The sequence below is a fragment of the Lepidothrix coronata genome, unplaced genomic scaffold (assembly GCF_001604755.1).
Source record: "Lepidothrix coronata isolate B3197 unplaced genomic scaffold, Lepidothrix_coronata-1.0 Scaffold255, whole genome shotgun sequence".
NCBI lineage: Eukaryota > Metazoa > Chordata > Aves > Passeriformes > Pipridae > Lepidothrix > Lepidothrix coronata.
In genome coordinates, this window is record NW_016690435.1 from 169,228 (window position 1) to 191,693 (window position 22,466).

At 44.4% G+C, this 22,466-nt stretch overlaps 1 protein-coding gene and 1 long non-coding RNA gene across 4 annotated transcripts in view; one reads left to right on the forward strand and one right to left on the reverse strand.

Annotated features, from left to right (window-relative positions):
- ETV6 (ETS variant 6) overlaps positions 1 to 7,278 on the reverse strand; it is a 130,760-nt gene extending 123,482 nt beyond the window's left edge. For both annotated transcript variants that reach the window (XM_017835395.1, XM_017835394.1), the window contains exon 1: positions 7,109 to 7,278. In XM_017835395.1, coding sequence (XP_017690884.1) covers positions 7,109 to 7,141 — 33 coding nt within the window. In that variant the 5' untranslated portion in view covers positions 7,142 to 7,278. The remainder of the gene's footprint in view (positions 1 to 7,108) is intronic.
- An 821-nt stretch (positions 7,279 to 8,099) lies between these two features.
- LOC108507401 lies at positions 8,100 to 21,930 on the forward strand. Of its 2 annotated transcripts, XR_001878110.1 has the most exons (4): positions 8,100 to 8,700; positions 11,898 to 12,011; positions 17,192 to 17,225; positions 18,914 to 21,930. It is a non-coding gene; the product is annotated as an uncharacterized LOC108507401 (long non-coding RNA). The 2 variants fall into 2 exon arrangements; XR_001878109.1 differs by having other exon boundaries at positions 17,192 to 21,930.
- The last annotated feature ends 536 nt before the right edge of the window (positions 21,931 to 22,466 follow it).

Sequence of the window (22,466 nt, forward strand, 5' to 3'; positions counted from 1 at the left end):
AGTGACCTTCTCTTAGATGGATTGCCTTACAGGGCTGACGAGCTCCATCTGCCCGGGGGGCCGGGAATCGAACCCGGGTCGCAGCGGTGAGAGTCCTGCACCCTAACCACTAGACCACCAGGGGCCCCTCGAACCCGGGTCGCAGCGGTGAGAGTCCTGCACCCTAACCACTAGACCACCAGAGGCCCCCAAACATCAAAAGGTAGGAAGATGAGAACTAGCCATTTAAGTGGGAATATGGTGAAACAACAATCTCGAGTCCTAACCCACCAGAACCAAAAAGGATTGGTTGTCATGGTGTGAATCACAATAGAGACCTCAAAGGAGCTCCCAGAAAGTGGGAAGGAGCTCCCCAGCATTGCTGTAATGCTGGGTTCGCTTCATTTCACCTCCAAGAACATCAGCAGAGCTCTACAGTGCTCCATCAATGATGGAAAGTACTTTTATGTGAAATCCTTTATAAGAAAAAAAGGAGAAAGATGAAAGGAAAATGCAGTTCACAGATACAGAATGCCTTGTTGTAGCCCTACTAATTGGATAAATCTGTCTCTGAATTCTATCTATAGTACTACTATCTCTGGCAGTTTTATTAGACATTTCATTTACCTGGTAGAACTCCAAGCTCCTAGATTTTCACAGAATCTTATACCAATGTAAAAAAACATTCCTAATTTCTGTTAATAGATGTTTTGGAGGTTCCCACTGAAGACGTAATGAAAAAATCACTTCACCCCTATTCAGCTGAAATTCAAACCATACAAAGAATTGCAACTTCTCCTGCATTTCATCAGTTTTAAGGATAATCCTGACTGGATGCCAGTTGGTTTTCTCCAGATTAAACTCTCAAAACAAATAATTTACAATTTCTTGATCAGACTCTACTTGAGCTAGCTAGAAAAAGCCCAAAACAAAACCTACAAAAAAACCCAAGCAAAAACCCCCAAGAAATCACTCATTCCTACTTACAATCACATTTAATGTTATTTTAAAATTAAACATCCAAACTCGGGATTTCATATTAGCCAATTGTTAATAGTTTAACATTTGAGGTCCAGCTGTCATATTCGAATTTTTTTTTGTGGAGTTGTACTAACATTTGGCTCTTGCAGTTACACCCATGTGCAAACATTCCATAGAACACCAACACACACACTGCAGTGAGAATCTCTTTCATACCAATTTTCTCTCCAGTCTTAACTAGGAAAGTATTTGCAAACTATAGAAGAACAACACAGAAGCAAAGACATTGCATGTGGTTTAACAAGGAATAACCTTTGGAAAATCATTTAGATGAAGAATCATTTATAGCTTTCCTTAATTGCTATACCCAGTTCACTTTGGAGCTCAGTAGCATTACAGAAGATGAGCAATACCATTATCAGTAAAAAGCTTAACTCTTTTCAAACTCCTTTATTTTGGCTGGAGTTTTCTGCATTTATTTTCCTTCCAGCAGTGCCATTTTTGTAAAAAAAAAAGGTCTCTAATCTTGAGACCTATATGCTACTAAAGAAGTAGATGAAGAGAGTAGCTCTCTTCTGTGCTTTAACAAAACACTGCCTGAAGACAACTCTGTAACATTAGAACCAATATGGTCTAAATTTGGCTTGGGTTGTAGACCTGAAAAATAACCCACACTTGCAGGAATCAATTGCCACAACTCCACTGTTAAAGGGACAGAAGTTTTGGTGGCCTGTCTGGTCTCTTTGCTCAGGTTGAACCTGAGCATATACCTGGAACTTGGTTTGGCTTTTTCATGAATGCCTAGAGGAACATCCCACCCATGGGCTGTTCTAGGTGGCCTCCTTCCTTCAGGAGGCATGGGGACACCTTGCATCCTAAAAATAGTGTTCTTGTGACAATGCTAGCAGTTGATCATTATCCACTGTCTTTACCGGGGGTCCTCCCTTGTCAGATGCTGAAGTTGTATTTGATCTAATAGGAAGTGATGCCCTCCTACCACCAAGAAAGAATAACACCTGGGACAACTGAGTATGCAGCCTCCTCTGCATTCAGCTTCGGGGAGCCCTGGGAAGGGCTGTGGTCAGGGCAAGGTGGTGGGGATAGCTCTAGCAGCCACATCTGGCTACCATCCCTTCCAGGTGCTCCTGCCCTGGACCAGGAACAGGATTGTGGCAGAACAGCTATGCCTGCAACATGTGCCAGCCTCTCTGAAAGCCACCTTCAATGCAGGCTGCAGGCACAGAAATGCCAGCTTACCCACGTGGGGCTGATACAAACATGAGGACACAGTGAAGCCATAAGATCTTGCTCTCTCTGACTGCTCAGCAGAGGTAGGTGGTCCACACCAAAAAAGCCAACAGATAACCAACCACCACCACTCCCCTGCTCCCAAATGCTGTGTGAACTAAAAAGCCAGGAACAAATTGGATCACTCTATGATTGATTTCTCTAATAAACACAATTTGTTTCCATGCTGCATTACAAGCGCTAAGTCTTGCCACTGCCCTGCATAGGTAAGTTCATTATTATTTTGTTTCACAGATACAGCCAAAGTGATCATTTTCAGAAGCCCTGGATTTTGAGTTGCTGCTTCTTCGGGGATGCCCCGCTCAAGGCAGTGAACTACAAATATTCCACAACAAGCACATGCAAAAAAACCCAAACACAAATTATCCAATTTTTGGATTGTAGGTCAGAACTACATGACTGGCTAAAAACACAGGCTGCCTTAGGGAGAGCCCTTTGCCACAGTAAGCACTTTATTAGGAAAGCTTTAGTCAGAAGACTTCAGAAGACACATACTCAAGAACCCAGGTAACTTTTCTAAAAGGCAGAAACATCACTTATGTGTAGATTTCATCTCCTGCTTATCATCATTTCTATCAGCAGAGCACCACTTAGCCACCTCCCTCCAAAAGACACTTTGGGATACATGGTGCAATAAGCATATAAATTATCACTAAAGTATACTCTGTTTCATTGGGGCATTTCAGATTCAAGATGCTGTTTTAATGGGTTGCCTCTCAGGAAACCGCCCTCACCTGCAGTGACACATTGAATACTAAAGACTGGTGTTTAATTGGGGCAGTGCTAGTAAAATTTTGCTTCAGAGGGATTCAATTTAGGTGGTGCCAAGAAATTAAGTGATTTATCAGGTGTTAAATAGTATGTACTTCTAAACTCTGGTCTTCTACCATGCAATCCTACACCCACTGAACTTAATGAGTTTTGCCATTGACAGTACCAGAAGGATCCTCCTCCTAGTAAACAAGTTAACTAGTAAACATTAAGGCATATACTCTGCACTAACAGATACTCAGCCTTGGCTAAGGGTAACAGGATTCTGGCTGTGTGATGCTGAACAGTCCTTCATCATGGGAAGTCTTCAGTGGGAGAGGGCTCTTTGCAAAAACAGCATCAATGAAGTATTAGGAGACATAACCCATTAGCTAAAAATTAAGTAAATCTGGGGAAGCCAGCTAAGATTGAAAGCTCAGACACTGCTGATTGTTTGCCCTTTGGCTTTTCTGTTTTTCCTCTCTCTTATTTTAAACGATTACAAAGTACATCCTCCAATCCAAAATGAGCACCCATGAGACAAGTCCTGGAGCTACAGGTTTACTGTGCTGACTCCTGCATACCTGCACCACATACAGGTCAACGCAAGAGAAAGTGCCTATATCCCCCAGCGTGCATCTAGAAAAAAACCTCCACTGAAACCAGTTGTGAAATCTGAATCGCAGTAAGGCTCTGCCTTCACTGCTGCCCACAGAAAGCACTCTCAGCTCAAGCATCAGCCAGGTGGCACACAAGGGAGCCTGGGCTCAGAGAAGCCCTGGCCTGGGAGACCTGAAGCAGCTGATCTCCCCCCATATCCCCAGTTTTAGTTTCCCCACGACTGCACACTTGTGCCAGCACAACTGTTTTTATGGTCACATGGTAAATCAAACAAAACAACTCATATCTATAAAAAGGAAAATAAACTGTGCTCTTTGGGACCCTTCCATTTGCCTACTGAATTTTGAGTCTCTGCATGACACCACGGCTATATTCTCAAGGTATAATAATTTCAGGCAAAAAATAAGGAGATCCTGATAATTAGAAAGCTCCAGGTGAGGTTTTAAACAGAATTTACCATCAACTGGACCTTAACCACAAAAATCATCAACTGTGTCTAAACTCCTAATCCTGTCTCCTGTTGAGCTTTTGCTCTCATGAAAGCCTTTGCAAAATGTTTACACTCTCCTAGTGCCTCAGTTCTCCCATCTGTGGGAGGAGAGGTGAGGCCGAAAGGATCACTTGCCAATACTGTAATGAGTGCCAACATTGTGGTAGTGTTTACAATAATATAATCAGTTAACTACTATGGCTCAGGATCAGAGGAACAGGTTTGCTACCAACACAGATATTCCAACAACTGGGGAAAAAAAAGTGTCTGAATATGACAACCATACCAAATACCCCTTCCCAACCCACCGCAGAGTCAAAGCTTCAGACCCTCTCGGACTGGAGACCGACACAACCCCAAAGCCTACCAATTCATGCAGAGAGTATACTGATGCTCTAAGCTATAGCAAACACTTCATTCTCATCTCTGACCCCCAAGGTTTTATTTTTTAAACCCCAGTGATAACTTCTCTCTGCAGCTTTAGACTCTACACACACACTTAACTTCTGTGCTACAACAGCACAGCAGGACTGCTTGCCATCCACCAGGCAAGCACACATCCAAGTGTTGGCAAGGTCTGGATATTAGCACTGTATTTTTCATTTCTCAGAGAAGGAGTCAGTAAGCAGCTGGGGTATAAGCAAAGCACTAGCCTTAACTCTTTGCTGAAGCTTTCCATGGTTCATCACCACAGGTATTATGGCATTTACTGCATACACCCTTGTCCCACACCCAAGGAGGAAGAGGAGAAAAAACCCAAGCAGAAGAACAACAAAACAACACATTCACCAGCACCACTGCTTCCAGTTCACAGGCTCCTAATGAAACTTCCTGACACCCTTGTAGCACAATACTTGCCTACTTTTCAGAACAACACAGCAGCTTAGCAGCGAAGTTGGGGTACAGTGGGGACCTTGCTCCTCTGCCTCAACATCAAGCTCCATGCCACCAACCAGACTGGAACACTGAAAAAACTATCAATTGTACTCATATAATCACACTACCAGTTAAACAGCTCCTCTTAAATCCAGCTGCTGAGTACAATCACCTTGAACACTGCTTGGTTGAAAGAAGAGTCAAAAAAACAATGGTAGTTTGAAAAGCTGAAGTGAAAGTTACCCGGAATGGTTTGACTCGTGAAGAAAAGCTTTCATTTGAAGTTCACATTTCTGTCTGAAAAGTTGTACTTTCTGTATTTGAAATCATCAAAATAACCACCAGAGAAGCCAGTAACAGCAGTTTTTGTCCTCTGACAAGATAATTGGAAGGGTCTGCATGGAAACTGCACATAAACAAACTATACATTAAAAAATTAAAGTAAGTTCAGATCATAACGTTTAGAATTAGTCACTTAAAAAAAAAAATCAGTTTTCCAATGTCTATCTAAATGTAATGAAAATTTGGCATTTATTCATTACAAGACTGAAGCAGAAGTTTGCTTGTATCTCTCCTGCCAGGTAGCTGATTCCTTACAGTATGATTCTATAATGTACCTTACTGCGGCTAGGGAAGAACCAGCTTTACAGTTCCTGAAATCAACAGTAGAATTTCTCCTGACTTCAGTAAGAGCAGAAGTAAGCCTTGTATTTTCAAAATGACACAGTGAAAAAACAAGGAAATACAACTAATATGACACTACTTTTTCATGACATTCATTTGTGTTCTTCTGTCCAGAGAACACATCCTACCTTCCCATAGGGTTTACTAAAAAAAGACAAGCAGTAGTTATATTTAATTTTATATATATAGGAATTCAATGAGTCAATTGCACACATTTTGCCTGCATTAGCATTTCACCAATACTGTAACGTGCATACAATACCCCATTATCCAATTTGTGTGTCTGTGCTATGAAAAGTCAAACTAGACTAAGCCACGAGACTTCACGGGATACAGGCCTGACTGCATTTAACTCAGCAAGAGAAAATACACCCAGAAGCTTTCAAATTGTGTTCATACCGTATAGAACGCAAGACTCCCCCAAACACACACTGGACAAGCAAACAAAAGAACATCATGCTGAATAAGTGTTTATGCTAGGCTCTTCTCCTTAAGAGAGAGTCTGGAAATCACCTCTTCCTTCCAGAGTGGGAGAGACAACCACGAAAGATCTCTTACTCGGGCAGAATTAGTCGGGAGCAGAAGGTAGACTCCTGGCTTGCAATAAGGCAAAGTGTCTCCTAAACAAAACACAAAACTGAGGGGCAGGGGAGAGAGGAAAGCACTGTTTCTAATGGGCTGCTAGATAGGAAGGGTCTGGACAAAAATGGAAACTCAATTTTGCTTCCATTGTCTCAGCTTCATGCTACCTCCACTTTAAACAAGAAACTTCACGGGGTAACCTCCTTTTCAACGGGCCAAGGCACGGAGAAACACATTCCCCAGTCCCTGGTAGAGAAGGCCGGGCTGCCAGTCCTAGCTCCCCTACCTGCCGGCCGGCAAGCGATGCCAGTAATTGCAGCGCCTAAAAATAAATCATACTAATGCGAATATAAAAAAAATTTAAAATATATATATAAAAAAAAAGCCCTACAACTCACCGCTGGTGGAAGCAGCAGCGGCTGCATCTCCCGGACGGCAGAAAACTTTCTACGAAGTTGCTGGCGGGAACGGCGGGTAGCTGGCCCCGAGGGAGGCCGGGCCAGGCTCTGGGGCTCCCTTTAAAGCTCCCTGCCATGAAGAACCACGCCACCACCAAAACCGGGTCGCGGCTGCCGTGTACCCTGGGGCTGCGTAGGGCACTGACAGCCCCCGGGAGCCCCGTTCCCCCGCCCGCGGCGGGAGCCAGCGCGGGGAGCCCCCCGCTCCGCGCTGCCGCACCCCGCGAACGCGGTGGGGGGCGCGACCTCCCGGGACCGCACTTCGCGCGGTGTAAAACGGGAGAGAGAAAAACAGTTATTTTCATCAAAATAACCGCCCCGAGGCGCCGGCGGACGCGACCCGCGCTGACAGGGGCCGGACAGAGGGACGGGGCTTTACCTTGATGCAACACTGAGCAGAAGCGTCGGACATCTCTCAGGAGGGACTCTGCGGAGCCCGGCGGGGCAGGCGCAGACGGGCAGACGGGAAGTTCTCGGGCTTTCCCCACTTTACGCTCCTCTCCCGGCCCGGCGGCGCGGCCCCACCCGGCCCGTCCTCTCAAGGGGAAGTTACCGCCGGCGGCGCGGCCGGGGGCGGGCGCGGCGCTGCCGGGGCTGGGGGGGTCACCCCGCCGGTCCCCGGTGCCGGGTCCGCTCCTCGATCCGCCGCCGCCGCCGCCGCCCCCCCCCCCGCACGCCGACGGCTCCGCGCGCGCCTGCCCTGCGCGCTCTCTGCCCGCGCAGCTCCGCGTGAGAGGCGATGGGGGCGGGGGAAGAGGGAGGGGGCGCGGAAGGTGGGGGAGGGCGCGGCCCCGATCCTCGCCGGTGTTTTCCTTCCTGGAAAAGAGAGAAACCGAAAGGCGGCGGCGGGGGCCGGGCGTTACGCCCCGCCCCGCGCCACCGCTCATTGATCCGGAGTTTCGGGGCCGAAACTGACGTGGGTTCCCGGCACCCGCACCGCCCCTTAAAGGGGCCGCGGCCGGCGGGAACAGCCGCGGCCGGCGGGGACGGGCCAGGGCGCGCCTGCGGCGGTACCGGTGCCGCGCGGGCGGAGCGGGAGCGCGGCTCGCTTTGGCCGGCCCGCATCGGCACCCAAGAGCGCCGGCCAAAGCGGAGGGGAGGCTGGAAGGCCGCAGTCGGGGTCGCGTCGCTTTATTCAAAGTGCCGTTTGGCTCCACGCGGTGCCGTCGCCCCCGCCAGAGCTCGCGTGGGGCCTTTAAGCACCGCCCGCTGGTGCCGGGGCGGGCAGTGGATGTGGCCACGGGCGGACCCGCGGCAGCACAATGAGCCTTGTTTCGCCGCCAGGGCCGCCGCTTTAAGAGCCCCGGCCAGGAAATGCGGCGCGGGTCACGGCGGGGCACGGGAAGTCCGCGGAGGCGCCGCCACCCCGTTTCCCCAGCCCTGCGCTCGGCCCGGCCCCGCGGCGCTGTCCGCGTTCAGACCCCGGCGCGGTCGCACCGGCTCAGGGTTTCGGGGAGGTGGTGTATCACCCGCCGCGTGTGGGACACGTAGGAGCGTGTGTGATTTCCAGCCGTGTCGGTGTTAACGCTGTTTTCCATCACCCTCTGGCTTCTGGACAGTACAGCCCCAGCCCTCGTGACGAGAGTGAAAAGGGTGGGGGGAAATGTGAAAAATACCTCGGCCATATCTTCGTCTAAATCTCTCTGTGATTTTACAGGCAGTTTTTGGTGTCCTGGCTGGTTTTTGGATGTACCCACTGTATTGCAAGTCCCGAACGTGCCTGGGAGCAGATGACTGCTTTGTACCCATCGCACTGCGAGGCAGAACTGCCTCGGGAGTCTGCTGTAAGGATGCTGTGCATTGGGATAGAACAGGCTCCTATTAAGTGATTTGGCGCTACTGAAAATAGCGAACGAGAGGGAATCCAGCTTCGGTATTTCAAAGCAAACTTTAGCTCACATTACAAGATGCCTGCTTAAACGTGGCATGCTGGCATCAAATGCAGTGCTGCTTCACCTGCGTGGCCAAGAGGTGAGACTGCTGCCAGTAGGCACCCCTTAGTCCATTTTGCAAACCAGGACCAACTCCTTGTAGTCTCTTACACCTTCATTTTAGCCAGTCCCTGAAAATGAGGAAGAGGGAGCAACCAATGACCCTTTTTTAACATAGGACCAACTCAGTAATGAAGGATTCATATTTGCATGTCTTCCCTCAGTGTGGCTGAACGGCTGGAGAAGAACTGTTGCTATTGAGAATCATAGAATCATCAAGGTTGGAAGAGACTTCTGAGATCATCCAGTCCTATAATCAACCTAGCACTACTGGGTTAGAGTAAATCACATCACCCAGTGCCAGATCGAGACATCTTTGAACACCTTCAGGAATTGTGACTCCACCTCTCCCTGAGCAGTCCTGATGGCTGACCGCCCTAAGAGTGAAAAATTTTTTTCTGTTACCCAATCTGAATCTCCCCTGTCTCAGTTTAAGGCCATTTCCTCTAGTCCTCTCACTGTAGGTATGGTAGAGGAGGCTGGCCCCCACCTCACTACAGCCTCCCTTGATGTTGTAGAGAGCAATGAGGAGGACCTCTGGAGCCTCCTCTTCCCAAGACTACAAACACAGCTCCCTCACCCATTCCTCATAGGACATGTTTTCTACACCCTTCTAGGCCCTTCTCTGGACATGCTTTAGCACCTCAATGTCCTTTTTAAAGTGAGGGGCCCAAAACTCAAGGTGCAACCTCACCAATGCCAAGTACAGGGGTACAATACAATGTCTGTCTTTCTCCCCTCTTATCCTTTCTGCTTCATCACCATGACATTTTGCCTTTTTACTTGCACGATTACCACTATGAAGGGCTGAGTTACTATTCTCTGTCTCATGGCAAGTTGGGAGTTTTTGTGATTCCTTATGCTAATATAGAAATTCAAGGCAGAAAAGTCCTGTTAGGTCATCTACTCTGCTCCCCTGCTAAGAGAGGATTTACAACAAATGCATAATTGCTCTTTCATTTTAAATGCCTCAGGTGATGGGGCTTCCACCACTTTTGGAGTCTGCTTCACAGTCCAGAACGTCCCATGGTCAGGAAGATATTTAGCTTATATTTTCATTTGTTCAGTTTCAGCCAATTACTCCTGGTTATAAGCATGTTTTGTACTCCCCTAAACAGTTGTACTCCTCTCTGGCTGTTTGTGTCTTACACACAGATATGGCTATTTTCCTAGCCATTGCTATTCTTTATCTCCTTTCATTAACCAGTCCCTGCAGCCACTTTACTATTGGTCTTCTTTGATCTCATTCAATTGCTCATCAGTTCCTCAGCCCATGGATGCCCACATTTAGGGCCTTATCCTCTGTGAATGCAGCCAAAACCCCATCATAGTTTCATTTGTCTCAAAGTTGCCTCAAAGGTTGCACAAAATTTGTCACATGACATTGCTCTGAATCTGATCTTTTCCTGTTATTCCCCAGTATTCCCTCTTGCAGTGCAACTGCAATCTATTTTTCATTTTTCTGCCTGGAGTTTCAGCATCTGTTCCTTCCCTCTGGGGTCACTGATAGCTGCTGTTCCTCACAATTTGTTTAATGGCCCTTACAAATACAGGCCTTGATCCCTCTCCGCAGACCTCTCAACCAGTATGGATGGTTGCGAGTGTCTGTCCAAGACCACAACCTGTTCTAGAGCAATTGTCTTCCAGCTCTTTCTGTTCTTTGTGTTTTTCCACTACTCCACTAAATGTGAATGCAAGGGATGATAACTAGAAAAGGTAGGGAGAGAAATGGTGAATGTGTAGAGAAGGCCACAGGTATGAGTGTGGCACCTCTTTAGCCAGAAGTCAATCTCATTGAAGCTGCTGCAAGAAAGCTGGGAAGGAAATGTGGCTGGGCAAAACACACACCACACCATCCTGTGGTCTGTCCTTACCCACAGAAGCTATGCCTTAACCGTGCTAGCTACATGCTAGACAGGGACTGAAGAACATCTTTGAACACTTCGAACAAGGAGGACCAAACTCTTTGTAATGTGTTAGCTTTTCTGCTTGGTTCTGCCTTATTTCTCTGGCCTGATTTCTTCCAGTCTCTCTCATTAATTCCATCTCTTGAGACCTGACATTATGGTCCTGTCTGCTGGTCTGTGCAGAAAAAAAACGCTGCCAAATCTCCAGGTGTGCAGCATGCCCATGTTTGCAGGACTGTGGTTCTGAAAAAGTAAGAGGAAAACTTCTCCAGCTCCCCTTTAGATCTGCACAGCGCGGAAAGGAAGTCCATTATCTCTTGAACAGGCTCCCAGTTAGTTTCCTTCACTCTCACCTAGAAACTACTGCTTAGCTTATATCCATGAAGGAACCATTAGTTAAAGGCAGGATTTACAATCCAACAGAGCCACCTGTCATCAACACCCTATCCAGAATTCTCCTAACTTTTTGTTCGGGGAACTTGTTACAACTTAGTGTTGCCTGTATCAGCAACACTAATACAGGCAAAAGGTACCATGGCCTTGGGGCTCTCCCAGGAAGGGAGGGTGAGTGGCATGCTGGGGGACAGCAGCAGGATGAGAAAACTAATAGACTGGAGTATGTTCCTTCTCCTCATAGTGACCTGAAAAATCTGGCTTTAGATGCTTGTATTTTCTGGTCTAAAGTTTGTCTCTGAAAACAGAGTGAACCCTGAAATAAAAGAGGCAAACCACCCTTTCATTGGGACTTGTAATTTTCTGTCCACAGCAGTGCATCTCCATACCAGCTTCCACTGAGTCTCTGCCACTTGGGCCTCTTTTACAGCCATAGGACTCCCAGTGTCTTTTTACATGTACTTGCTCAACAGCTAGGCTAGGGTTTTTTTTCATATGTCCACAAAGGATGTTGAAGCCTTTTTCCCAAAGGGTTTAGATGCTTGGGTCCATATGAAAGCCAAGGTTTTCATTCCTTCTTTTGTGTACCTGTTTTCTGGTTTCAGCAGCGTGCAGCAATATCTCAGATGTTTGCAGTAATCATTGACTTTTATTAAGGAGATTTTGTTCATAGTAATATTTTTCTTTTCTCTTTTTATTTGCAAACCACTCATTAGTTTCCAGTGCCCAGTTATCATTAACTCATCCTACTGTTTCTCCGCTGTTGTCTTCCTTCCCTTTATCTTTCTCTAGCACAACTTAACTGACTCATTTAGTGCTCGCTTCTATGCTTCATTTGTATTACTAATTTTATTTTTGTCTTCCATTGTTTGTGCAGATACAAATAGTCACTTCATATGACTTGATGGATGTGTTGACATTACTGAGCCTCAACAGAGATGACTCTCTTGCAGACTGAGGGACAGGACCAACTCTTCAGGAACAAAGCACAGTAAGAGACAAGTAAATTCCAAGATCATGGAAGGATACATGGACATTACCATGCAACTGAGTTTTTGGTCTTGAGGGCACACAAAGAAATCCATGAGGGCTGGTACACGGAGGTGCTGTGGAAGTGATCCCCATTGCATGTTTAGCATTACGATTCTTTTTCCCTTACCAAATTAGTTTCTGAAAATAAATTGTATTTTATGGCCCTAGTATGCATCAGTCATGCTGCTTTTCTTATCATTAGCAGTAAGACTAGCTTTCACTCCATGTTCTCAGGCAAATCCTTTTTCCAAGATTTAGCCAGGTTAACATTTCTTGTGGTAAAAATCCCAAATCCTTGGCTTTTTAGGAATAGCTATTAAATTCAGTCTGTGGTGTTAGAATGAGAAATGCTATATCCATTTTATTTACATTCTTGCAAATTTGTTCATCTAGGATAATCTTCTTTGAGATTCTATGGTCTGGCTGTATGAATAGGATTTGCACCAGTATAATGATTTTGATAAAAGGTTTGTTTTGTTTTGCTTTCATTTGTTTTTAAATTAAAATAGCAATACTTGTGCATTTCCTAAAGCTGCAGGCATTTTGATATAAAGATAATTGTACAGTTTACATAGGCACTTTACATAGCTTTCCTATTTCAGAAACCCACATCAGTCAAAATAGAAATGCAAAAATGACACTTATTCGCCTGAACATTCTTTATGGTCCAAGTCATGTCATCCTCACATATCATCATATACTGTCTTATTTTGAATCGAGTGTATTGCTTCTGAAAATAAGAGAAAAATTTGCCATTGCTATAGGTGTGACTTCTGTGTGAGAAAGGGGATGGGAAAATGAGGACTGTACTGATTTAATTCCTCTTTGTTGTTCAAAGCGGTACAACCTTTTCTGAGAGACAAATTCATAGTCATGTTTGAGAAGCAGACTCCATTGCCCAAGTCACTGCTTAGATACGTGCTGACAGTGCTACTCCAGGCACATACGTTCAAGTTGCAGCGTGTAAAAATGAGGCAGTGAGTAGCCCTGACAGAGCTCCTGAGAGCACTGACTCCAGTGACACCAGCCTGGCAATAGCTATACCTGACTCTCAGGTTAGTCTAAACTGCTTTGGACCACAGATGCCTCTTATACCACTGTGGAACAACACCATGGCACCACAAGGCAGTTACAGCCAAGTCCTTTTGTGTTTTTGTTACAGCATGGTGCCAAAAACCAAAGCTTCCAGGGCTAGCACCCTGTAAAAGCACCCCATCCCACATTGCTATGCTGTGCAGGTTACACCACATCCTCCTTTGGCCATGCCAGCAACTGCCTTTAGAACTGTGAAAAGGCACAGGAATATATCATCTGTATATTTGTACATATGCATGTTTGTCCCTGTGTTTAAAGCCAGCTCAGTTTCCCTGGCTGTGGTGTAAGCAGATGGAGACTGGCAGGGACACCTTAAACTGGAATCTTGTGATCCCTCAAAGGCACAGATGCAGCTTCTCCTCTCAGCTGGTAGCATCTCTTGCTCACCTCCAAAGAGACAAGAGGTTTGTTCAGGTGCCTTTCCTTGCCCCAAGACTACAAAATCTTGCCCCAACAAAATGTGTGGAAGGGCCAACAGGCATGGAAGGACCAAGGACTAAAATCTGTCTCAGCCTTTGGCTATCCAGCCTTTGGCTGGAGATGGACAGGGCCAGGCAGGCTGTGTCAGAGGCTCTTCAGAGGAGGGAGAGTGGCTCCTGAGCCTGGGAGGGCTGAGAGGAACAGAAAGTATTTCTGCTGGGGGAAGATCAGTAGTAGGGAGCTGTAGCAGAGCTGAGTTAAGAGGCTGGCCTGCACTGGCCAAAACCTCTCTACTCAACCTACTTCAGCAGGGCTGGTTGTTTTGTGGAATTTAAATCTCCGAAGATATGTGAGGAACTTCCTGGCATCACATGCAGTGACAGGGGCAGGGCTATGCTGTTCAGGGTCATCCACCAGCCACAGCCAGAGCAGGAACCAAAGTCCTTGATGCCACAGAGAAATTGCTGTGGAAGTGGGCTCATCATTTCTTGAGCAGGCAGGGTGTGCAAAGCACCAGTAAATAAAGCAAAAGAAGTTAGCAAAAATAGGATTTTTGGAAGACAATTCTGCAAAGCACTAGATGCCCAGCTACCAATTTCAAACTATACCTTTGTGTTTTCTTGCATAGTCCAGAACGCTGAAGTGTATGTCTGTATTTACAACCTCATGAATTCAAAATAATGAGTTAGTTGCCTCTCACTTCAAAATCACTAGAGTTTGAGGGGAAAAATTACTTTGGAAAATTCTTTATATTGTATGTGTCTGCATTTTCTTATCTTCCCTCTGGATTTTGTCATGTAAAGTGAATGTTTTCAAACTTTTCCCCACAAATTTTGAATGCTGAAAAATTTCTTTTATCTCTTTCCTTCCATCTTTTCTTCTTTCTTCTCTTTGTTAATTTCTTCTCTTTCCTTCCATCTTTTCTTCTTTCTTCTTTGTTATTGTTCTCCCTCCCTTCTTACCTTCCCACCTGCCTTCTTATTTCATATGTAATTAAAATTACGTAGACCAGAAAAATTAAGAAATAATAAGATATATGATGAAACTCAAGGTAAAAGCAGAAAAATTATCAAGCTATATTCTGTTACTGTAAAGCATTTAAAGCAAAGATAAAAATAGAAGTGAAGGGACAGAGTTCAAATTCTGTGTCAGAAAAGTCCAAATTGATTTATGTTTTGCATGTACTATGGCTGATTTTTACTTCTCTATTTCATTCACCTCAGTTGCAGAGGTGAAATAAATTTTTCTAAAAACCCAATCCTCTCTATTAGTAATATTTTCACAGGTTCACCACTCCCTCTCTCCTTTTTCAGCATAATTTTCTCCACAAGGTGTTGAGATTACAGCTGTCATAGCTGTTCAAAGCTGTAGTTCTCACTCTGTCATCTATGTCATTGTAACGCTCTATCTTACTGGCAGTAAAAGAGTGACACAAATAGTTTTCCTGCCAGATAAAAACTGTCTAGTAGATTTAATGCCCATAATATAATGTGAGGAATAACTTTATATGAGCAACAGCAGTCAATCTGCTTATTATGGTATTGTGTCCCCTGGTATTGTTGGGGGAAAAATATTAGGTAGAAGCCTGTGGAAGCTCAGCACCTTTCTGACCAGTTCTGAACACTTTGGGGAAGGGGCTTATAGCAGTATGACCACACAGCTGCAAACCCAATGGGCTGATGTGAAAACTCAAGTTTGGAAATGGAAAAGAAAATGGAAACTCAGCTAATGGCTGAGTGTTGTGTGTGCTCAGCAAATGGCAGAATGAAACCCTGGCAAATGAAAAGAAAGTAACATGAGTACAGCTTGTTGCACAGAATTGTGATTTATCTGCTTTTATTTTCAACAGTTACAGTGGCACTGTGATGTAGGATTTTATAGTGTATTAAATCATGCCTGACATTTATGGATATAGTTTAGAGTGCATGCATTATGATAGTTAGTGGCCTCTCTGTGGCTGAGCAGCAAACAGTTTCCACTCACAGGAAACTCTTTCCACTCCATCCTCGAGCCTTTATGTAGCTTTAGCTCAGTTGCTGCCAAATACTCTCCAAAGAAAAAGATTTTGGTGAAGAACACAAAAAATAAACCACTTTTCTATTCCCGTTGAGTTCAGATTGTCCTGATTTAAAATCGCCTTTATTTCTGTTATTGTCTTGCATTTCCAAAAGCAGGAAAGGGTTAACTGCAGCTTCTTCAGGTGCTGCATATTCTTCTATCTTCCATGAGAATAAACAGATTGCCCTCTCACAGGAAAGAGGTGGTTAGCAGCCCAAGTTGCTGATGATGTTTTTGTAGGGAGTGGCATAATTAAGACTGGAAATTTTAGCTGACCCCAATACTAGCTTGGGAGAGGACTGGAAAGAGGCACAGAGGTGGGTGGATCTGGGTGCATCTGGTTCATCACTTAGACGGTGGGAGAGCAGCATCGCCACTGCTGCCTGCCCAGCACGTGGTTCACTGCCCCTTCCCACCCTTGCGGGGGGACAACATCTCACTAGACTGACCCGTCTTTGCAGCCACTGCCTGAGGAAAGCAAAGGTTAAGTCTTGGGTTGTACCCATCAAGACAGGCCTGAGAGGGTAGCCAGGAAGGAGGAGAGGGAGAGAAGGCATCTTGAACAAGTCCTGTCAACTGAAGCAGAGAGAAAGGCAGTTGGTGAGGATGGAAAAGGCAGTTGAGATGAGGACCAGGATTTTGGTTCAGGAGAGGCCTCGCCAGCAATTTCAAGGGGAGAGAGAGGGAGAGAATGCTCAGAGAAGTAGGTGGGATAGGTGACCTTGACTGGAGGGGAATTCAGCTTCCCTGCCTGTTGTCCCTGTGGCCAGAGAGACTCCTCTGTGTCAGAGGCCTATGGCACAGGGAGGTTTGTGACCAGAAGAAGGGAAGGCTTTGGCTGCCTGTGGAAGACATATATGCCAGGGCCTGAGCTAAGTGCAGATTGCAGTGGTCACAGCTACCACTGCAAGAGATACTCTTAATTACCACCTCAGATACCACCTTACAAGGGGTAATTAAGTTTTTTACACAATCCATGTGAGGTAAGCGCACAATTCTCACTCCTGTTTTAGAGCAAGGAGGAGACAGAGGATGAGCAGCGTGCCGACAGTCAGGTGGTGAGTCAGTGCCTGTGCTGCCATCACCAACCAGGAGCTCCTGGTTCCTAGCCTGGTCTGCAACCAGTCTCCCTGACGAGAGATGACAGTGAGCTGATTTCTCAAGCACTTTGATGAGAGAAGGAAGGTTAGAAATAGCCTGCAGCTGTTTCTAAAGAAAGTGTCAGGGCTGAAGGCGAATTTCAGAGGAGGGGAGCAGGAAAAGTGATGGTGGTGCAGTAACTACTGACACCAACAGTTATGAACAGGAAGGAAGAAAAAAATTGGAACCCAAAGATGGGGGATGGGTCAATAGAGAAGGTAGATTTTCTTGAGAAGGCCTGGTGGAGAGAGGAGGGGTGGCAGCAAGAAAAGAGCGAGCAGCAGTGGGGAAGAAGAAAAAAATACAGCGACAGTGTGCATGGTATTTGAAAGCTATTGTGTCAGGAGGCAGACAAGAAAAATGCCACCAAACATGGGGTCTTACAGGGTCTGGGCAATTATAATAATGCTATTGTCTCTTACACAGCAGCTGGAGATCTTGGAGCCCTCCACTGAGCAGGGTAAACATCATTACCTTTGTTTCACCTACGGGAGAACTGAGGCTCAGAGCAGTGAAGCCCCTTGCCTGTGGCCACTCAGCAAGGCCAACACATTATTCTGGTTTAAACTGTTATGATAAATGCAACTTGAAATAGGAATAGAACAGACAGGGACACACAGTTCTCAGTGACATAGGAGAGAAAAAGAAGAGATGACTGATGTCAGCAGCCCAAATTTATTTTTTATAGCTCTAGAATACATAATGTGAAGTAAAATGACAAGTGGAAGCTGTAAGCTTTGGATCCTCAATGCTTTAAACTACAAGCTAAGTAGCTGTAACAGGCAGACACTCCACTGTATGCACAAATACATGTGCACACAATAGTTCTGATGTGTGGTTTGTGCCCTTAAATAATTAATTTCCTTAGTTTTCCAACTTTCAGCAAAATTAAGGTAACTTACAACTACAAAAATGGAGACACGTGTATACACCAGAAGACTTTCACAGCCCCCAAAGTCCTTAGAGATAGAATAGGATAGGACAGAATAGAATATTCTGGTTAGAAGGGACTTGCAATTGTCTGGAAGCTGCATATGACCACTATCCTGTTGGGGTCATCTGTTTGGGGTAAGTTATGTATCACAGGGCAGAAACTATATGACTGACAACCTGTGGCTGCCACATCAGAAAGAGCATTATCTTAAAAAGTAGAAGCCCAGAAAATACCCACCAGTGTTACTGGTGGATTACACTCTTTGAGGTAGCATAACATTTTTAAGGCCTAAGAAAGTAAGATGCTTTTGTTAAAGTTCCTCTTCCTTTAAAAAAATCGCCTTTCCTCACCTCTTCTTTCTCTTTTTCCTCACAAGAAATGAAGAAATGCAGCTATTTTTTACCTTACTTTGAGGAGACCATAGAGGCATTGTCCACCAGTGTAACGTTTCCTGAAGGAATCAGGAAAGAACAGTATAAAAGGCCTATTTTTAGCAACACTCTTTTGGTATTAAAAGTTCTAATTATTCTAATTTCATCACCTCTTCTTCTTCGTCCCCAGCTACTCGGGAGTATCAGGGGCTTCCTCATTTCCTTCCCTCTTTCCCACTTCCATATTTCCTTTCCCTCCTCCTTCTGCAGAGGGCCATGGCACTTCAGCTGTGCAGTGCTACCACCCTCTGGGCACCGTCCACATCACAGTCCTGTCTGCAGGAGTGCCCTGAGCTCCACCATCTGCCTCGGATATCTCTGTGAGATAAATGCTGCCTTTCAGTGTACCCAGTAAAAAGAGACAGTGATTTACACCTGATGCAGCTTTACACAATGCCTGTTTCGGCCACTTGCTTTTGTAAAGAGACTTCATCTGGGTGAAAAATGCAAAGGTAAACACTTCCAAATGTATTGGTCCTCCACTGGTCCAGCACCCGTGGTTGGTGGGTTCATCTCCTCGTGAGTCCATGTAAGATGCACCCTTTGAAAAAAAAGTTCAGTAGCATCTCTAACACTTCCAAAAACAAGCTATTCCTTCTTTTCCTCTAATCTACCATCTTGTCCATAGCCAAGTGCTCATTTATTTAAAGAACGAAAAGCTATCAGGAAAAAACACATCTACTATGCCCACCATTTTGCTATAAAAGTACATTTCCCAAAATTAAAACCAGGAACTCTTGACACACAGGATTCATTTTTTCTTTTTTCACTTTCATCCACAAGAGAGACCGTGGCTATCTGCCCAGATGAAGAGAGAGCGACAGAAAACAGTGGCATCTTGCATCACACCATTTTCAATGGTCAAAACTGGCATGTCACAGGATGTGAAAAGCAATGAATGTCAAAGTCAAAGGAACTTTGTACCAAGGCTGTACTTTATCTCTGGTTCCTCTCTGGGTACCAACAGCAAATGTGTGTCTTTGGGTGATGATATTTGTGGAAAGTAAATATATTTTGTCTGTGCCGTGGCTTACCTTTGGGGGTACTGCTTCTTACACCATTTTCTAATGTTGATGACACGATGTATTACAATAGTAATAATGAAAAACAACCACTACAGTAACAAAAATAGAACAAAAAACCCCCAACCAAAAACCAACAACAAACACACCAAAAAACCCCCCCAACTTCACAATCCAATATAGAAAATTAAGTTCATCAGACAAAGATTTCCCACACTGCAGCTTATTTTCTCAGATGTGTGTTCCTTTTGAGAAGCAGATGCTCTATTTCATTTAATATAACAGATAATGATGGAAATTACAACACCTATTTGTAATCAAGATAAGGGTTTGGATTATTTTGCTTTATGATTCTAAATCTCTTACTAGCTGAGTGGGTAAAAACATGCATAAGGCTGAATGACTCATCCTTGTGCTTCACAGGTAGATGTGTCTGCCATCAAAACCTACTGAGAGCAGAGGTGAAGAGGGCATGTCTTAGATGTCCCTCCTTGATACACCTTCCCACAGATGAATCTCCAAAGATACAGAGAGTCCTTTCTCAAACTTTCTTACAAGCTGGAAAACTTCAAAATATCTTTGCAAAAGAAATAACATAGTTGTATGGTGCTCTTTTCCCCAGCAGCTTGTGTAGTTTCTACAACAACTCTGTCTCCAAAAATCCCAGTTGAACAGGCTGGCTCCTATACCATTTATTAAGCCCTAAACTCTTCTAGTTGCCCACCAGCCAGCAAGTCTGACCAACGCAGAATAGAGGAAAGGATGGGGGAAAAAATATCAAAAAGTGTCACAGTTTAAAGACACCAAATCTGTAAGGAAGGAAAGTGAGGAAAATGACAAGTTCAGGTTTTCTCCCTGAAAACACTTGCCACCAGCTGGCTCTGTTTAAAATGCCTTGTTTGATGCCAAATGCCACCTTATTTTACAAAAAAAGAAGCTGATTGAAAAGTTGCTTCCTAGCTTGTGTGAGACAGAACTCAAGTAATCTAAAACTCTAGAGATCTGTGCTGTGAATGCTTGGTGAATGACAAGGCTTCCTGCATTTTGGGTAGGAAAATTCATTTTTCTGGATATGTATGTGTGCTCAAACTAAAAAAAAAGATTCACTTCAAATGAAAATAAAAATCAGAAACTGACTTTTATGAGATTTTTCATCTCTGATCCCAATCAGAATCAATCACAGCATCACAGAAATGCATGCTGATGTGGCATGATGAAGATAGACAGATCCACGCGTCTGACGATTCTATACAAATATCATTATTGAATGAGAAGAGCCACAGTGGGCGAATTGCCTAGCTGGGGCATCGTCCTTCAAAAGGCAATGTACAGCTGATAAAAGAGATAGGAACAGCTCCTCAATCCTTTCAAATAGGCACCTGAATTTAAATTAAAGCTGCCACTTCACCCACTGCTGATCATAATTTTGTCCAGTGTACCTGGGGTCATTGGTCAACCCCAGAGTGCCAGACCATACGACTGTCACAGTGCCACCCTTATCTCCAGAGTCCAGAGAACACAAAAGCTTGGGGTTTAGTACCTTGCTGGGGGAATTTGCACATGTGAGTTCACCTCTTTGTTACAGCTTTCTCACCAAACACAGATGAGAATAATGGTAAAGCAGGTGAGCATGAATGGATGAAAAAGAGAACAAGGAAGCTAGATTGTCATGTGAAAGGGGGGAGTTTAGATTTTTGCCTGTTGGCGCCCCCAGGAAAGTCGAGACCCATGTGTCCGACCAGTCTGGCAGCATCGCACAATGAGAGCCTTCACCAACAGATTCACAAGATTGGAGGGTGATTTGATTGCCTTTGTCAGGGGGTGGTTAGTCGACAGCATGAAGACCCCTCAGCGGGCCCTGCCAAAGTATTATCTGCTGCTGGACCCACTCTAACAGTTCATGCAACAACACCTTTTATTAATACAAATTGTGGCAGGTTTGTGGTCGTTGGTGATAGGGTGCAAAAATATGTTTTAAAGCAATCTACTGGTATATGTATTAAGCAAGCACAAGCTCTAAACCTAAAAGCAGTATTTAACAAGCGTAGAATATAATTCTTACCAAATGCATCTCTGTGGGGAGAGAATATAGGCAGTTTCAAAGTACCACAAGTTCCCCCTTTCTGCCAGGATTTCAATGGAGGGAGGCCACGTAGTTTTCACTTCATTCCACTCTCCATTCCATCCCTCTAAGCAGATGATTATCATCGTACAGGGAGCACGTCAACTGCATTCTGTCCAGGCAGTAGCAGCTGCATTTATCACAGAATTCTTAACCTCCTCTAAATTTTAACCATATCCATCATCCCACATAGATATTATCATAGTGTAAGAGAAAAGGTTTATTTTGTCACTTGATTTACCACCCTTGGAGACACAAAGTCAGAACGCACATAAGCTATAATAAAACCAGGTAACATGATTTGAAAGGTGAACACAGCTCTGACAGTTGTTAGTGTTGGCCTTCCATCAAACAAGAAGACACATTGCTTGTTAAACAAGTCTAACAGCACTAGTGTTTTCCAACAGCATTACTTTCTGGAGTCAAGTGTTGCAATCTATAAAGTGTCTTGCTACCCTTATTTAGGAGAAGAGCCTTATGAATGTGATAATCTTTTAAGGTCCAATTTTATCATATAACATGCTGCAACTTATGTTTCCTATATATGGTTCATAATGAGATTAGTGGAGTATAAATGTTCATGCAATTTAAATAGTCTCTTGAGTGTCTGCAATTAGAAATATAGTGCTCTGTATTTGCCTGCGGGCACTGATGTTGCATCCCATAATTGTAAATTATTTATGTCTGTCATATTAAAAGGCATTTGATTTTAATGGGAGAGTTTAATCTTTTCTTTGTTTCAACCACCATATAATTTGGTTAATTACCATTTGTTGGATTTTTTTCCATTTGCCACAAAAAGGCCAAAGTCTTTCATTTAGTATTTCAAAAGCAGGTCATATAGAGTTGCCATTGGCACAGCATATGGAGCAGCCATTGACTCAGTACTGTTCAGAGATCACTATTCAGAGACCACTGTTGTAACATAAAATTTACCCCATTAATCTTGTCTTTCCAGATTTCAATTTATATAATTTTCCATTCACACAATCTGAATTATTAATTCCTGTATTAATATTCTTACCTAATTGTTCTGATACCCAGATATTTCTTAAATTTCAGAAAATTAATATCCCTTCTTGGTTCAAAGCCCCTCTGTGGAAGTTAACCTTTCCATATCCTAGATAAAAGTCTTCTTTAGCTCATCACCCAGCTATTAGGCACCGTAATCGTATAAGCTTGATTCTCAGTA